The 1,930-nt window shown below is 46.4% G+C and overlaps 1 protein-coding gene across 1 annotated transcript; it reads left to right on the top strand.

Annotated features, from left to right (window-relative positions):
- Nucleotides 1-358: 358 nt before the first annotated feature.
- On the top strand, nt 359-1,331 carry LOC104456381 (zinc-finger homeodomain protein 9). Its single transcript, XM_010071159.3, has one exon. The coding sequence runs from the start codon at nt 452-454 to the stop codon at nt 1,127-1,129; it is 678 nt and encodes a 225-aa protein (XP_010069461.2). The 5' UTR covers nt 359-451; the 3' UTR covers nt 1,130-1,331.
- Nucleotides 1,332-1,930: the final 599 nt, after the last annotated feature.

The following is a 1,930-nucleotide window of genomic DNA, read 5'->3' as shown; positions in this document are numbered from 1 at the left end:
CCGAATTCCATAGGGATAGAGACATGGAAAAATAAAATTAATATAAAGAATAGAAGCCAAAAATGAAAAGGCAGAAAACTGAATTTCATGGAGCCACACAGTTCGTCGTCGTCATCATCACATGGATCCAAAATCTAATATTCTGCTCTTTTTTGGGGTGGGAAAGGACGTGCAAATTTCTTTTTGGATCGTTGAGAGAGCATGCTAAAAGATGGCAGAAACCCATTATTGCTAATTAGACGACGTTGCACACATACACACACTCTCTAACATAGAGAGAGAGAGAGAGAGAGAGAGAGAGAGAGCTACATGACAACAAACATAGTGCTCTACAACTCACATTCATCTCAAGCTAAAATTCAGAATGAGGTAAGGGAGAACAAGAAGAAGATAAGAAACCCTAGAAAACAATTTTTATTTTTTTTTCAGAAAATGACATACGACACCCAGCATGGGCAGCGTATATAATTCCACTCCCTCTTCATTCTCCCAAAAAGAAACATATCCAACCCAACCACAACAGCATCACATAGAGAGAGAGAGAGAGAGAGAGAGAATGGAAGGAGATAATAGGAATGAGGCATATAGAGAGTGCTTGAGAAACCATGCAGCCAGCTTGGGGAGCTATGCGACCGACGGGTGCGGCGAGTTCACATTGGACGACACCTCCCCGGGCAGCCTCCAATGCGCAGCGTGCGGCTGCCACCGCAACTTCCACCGGAAGATGACCTACGTCTCCGCCCACGCCGGCAGTGGGGGGCTGATGGTGTGCCGGTCCGGCGGCCGGGACAATGCCGAGTTGTGCGGTGGGGAGCTCGTGGAGTATGGGCGGGGGAGGCAGCTGAACATGGCGGCAGATTCGCCGGAGAGCGGCGGCGGCGGCAGCGGGGTGAAGAAGAGGTTCAGGACAAAGTTCACGACAGACCAGAAGGAGAAGATGTTGGCGTTCGCGGAGAAGCTGGGGTGGAAGATGCAGAGGAAGGATGAGGAGGACGAGATCGAGAGGTTTTGCCGGAGCGTTGGGGTGAGCAGGCAGGTGTTCAAGGTGTGGATGCACAACCACAAGAACTCCTCTTCTTCCTCCACCTCTGCTTCCACAGGCAATGCCTCCTCCCTCACCACTCAGTAGTACAGAAGAGAGAGAGAGAGAGAGAGAGAGAGAGAGAGAAGTATTAACTACTAGTCAGTTTATCTTTCATTTTTTTTCTTTTCCGGGGGGTTCATTTTTCTTTCTTCTTCTGCTGGTTTTGAATTTTGTTTTCTCTATATTGTTCATGAGGAGAAGGATTAAGGAAATCTCACATGGTCTTGAATCCCACTTTCTTCTTTTCTGGTTTGCTGCTATAATTTCACATCTGCAAATGCGGTTCATGTACATAAGCATGCATGACAGATTGTGCAGATTGTGCCAATGATGTGCAGGAATGAGAGAGAGAGAGATATGCGCATCTTGCTTAGATTGAAGTGCTTTCACCTCCTGATGGGTTTGTGATTTGGAAAACGTCTTTTCGACCGTCACTGACTGACGAATTTTGCAAGCAATGTTGATTGACCTCCTAGGGCAAACTACTCGCATTGGAATCCGAGGGACATTTTACGCATTATGCTTTCTTAGAGACTTTGATTCATTGAAGGCACAATTTCCGACCTCAGAAGTTCTTTTTTTATTTTTTTCGGAATTTCCCGAGAATCCACGGTCCTAAAAATGTATAGAAATTAAATTTCCAGCAGCGGTAGCTCCAGAATAAATGAAGGATCTGTTTGTTCAGGTCAAACATACAGTGCCCAGAAAAAGCGTGACTGAAGGGGGGAAAGGCAAAAAAAAAGAAGGGGCGGGGTGGGGGGAGTCGAGCAAAATGTGAAATTAGCAGTTCCCGGTGCCATGATTATCAGATTTACTGGTCTGTAGACTCTGTACTTATGCGGTCGC

The sequence above is a fragment of the Eucalyptus grandis genome, chromosome 8 (genome assembly GCF_016545825.1).
Source record: "Eucalyptus grandis isolate ANBG69807.140 chromosome 8, ASM1654582v1, whole genome shotgun sequence".
Taxonomy (NCBI): Eukaryota; Viridiplantae; Streptophyta; class Magnoliopsida; order Myrtales; family Myrtaceae; genus Eucalyptus; species Eucalyptus grandis.
This window is presented reverse-complemented; position numbering and strand designations above follow the sequence as displayed.

Bases quoted from the DNA above. Each gene is read 5' to 3' on its own strand.
- LOC104456381 (XM_010071159.3), top strand. From the start codon at position 452: ATGGGCAGCGTATATAATTCCACTCCCTCTTCATTCTCCCAAAAAGAA.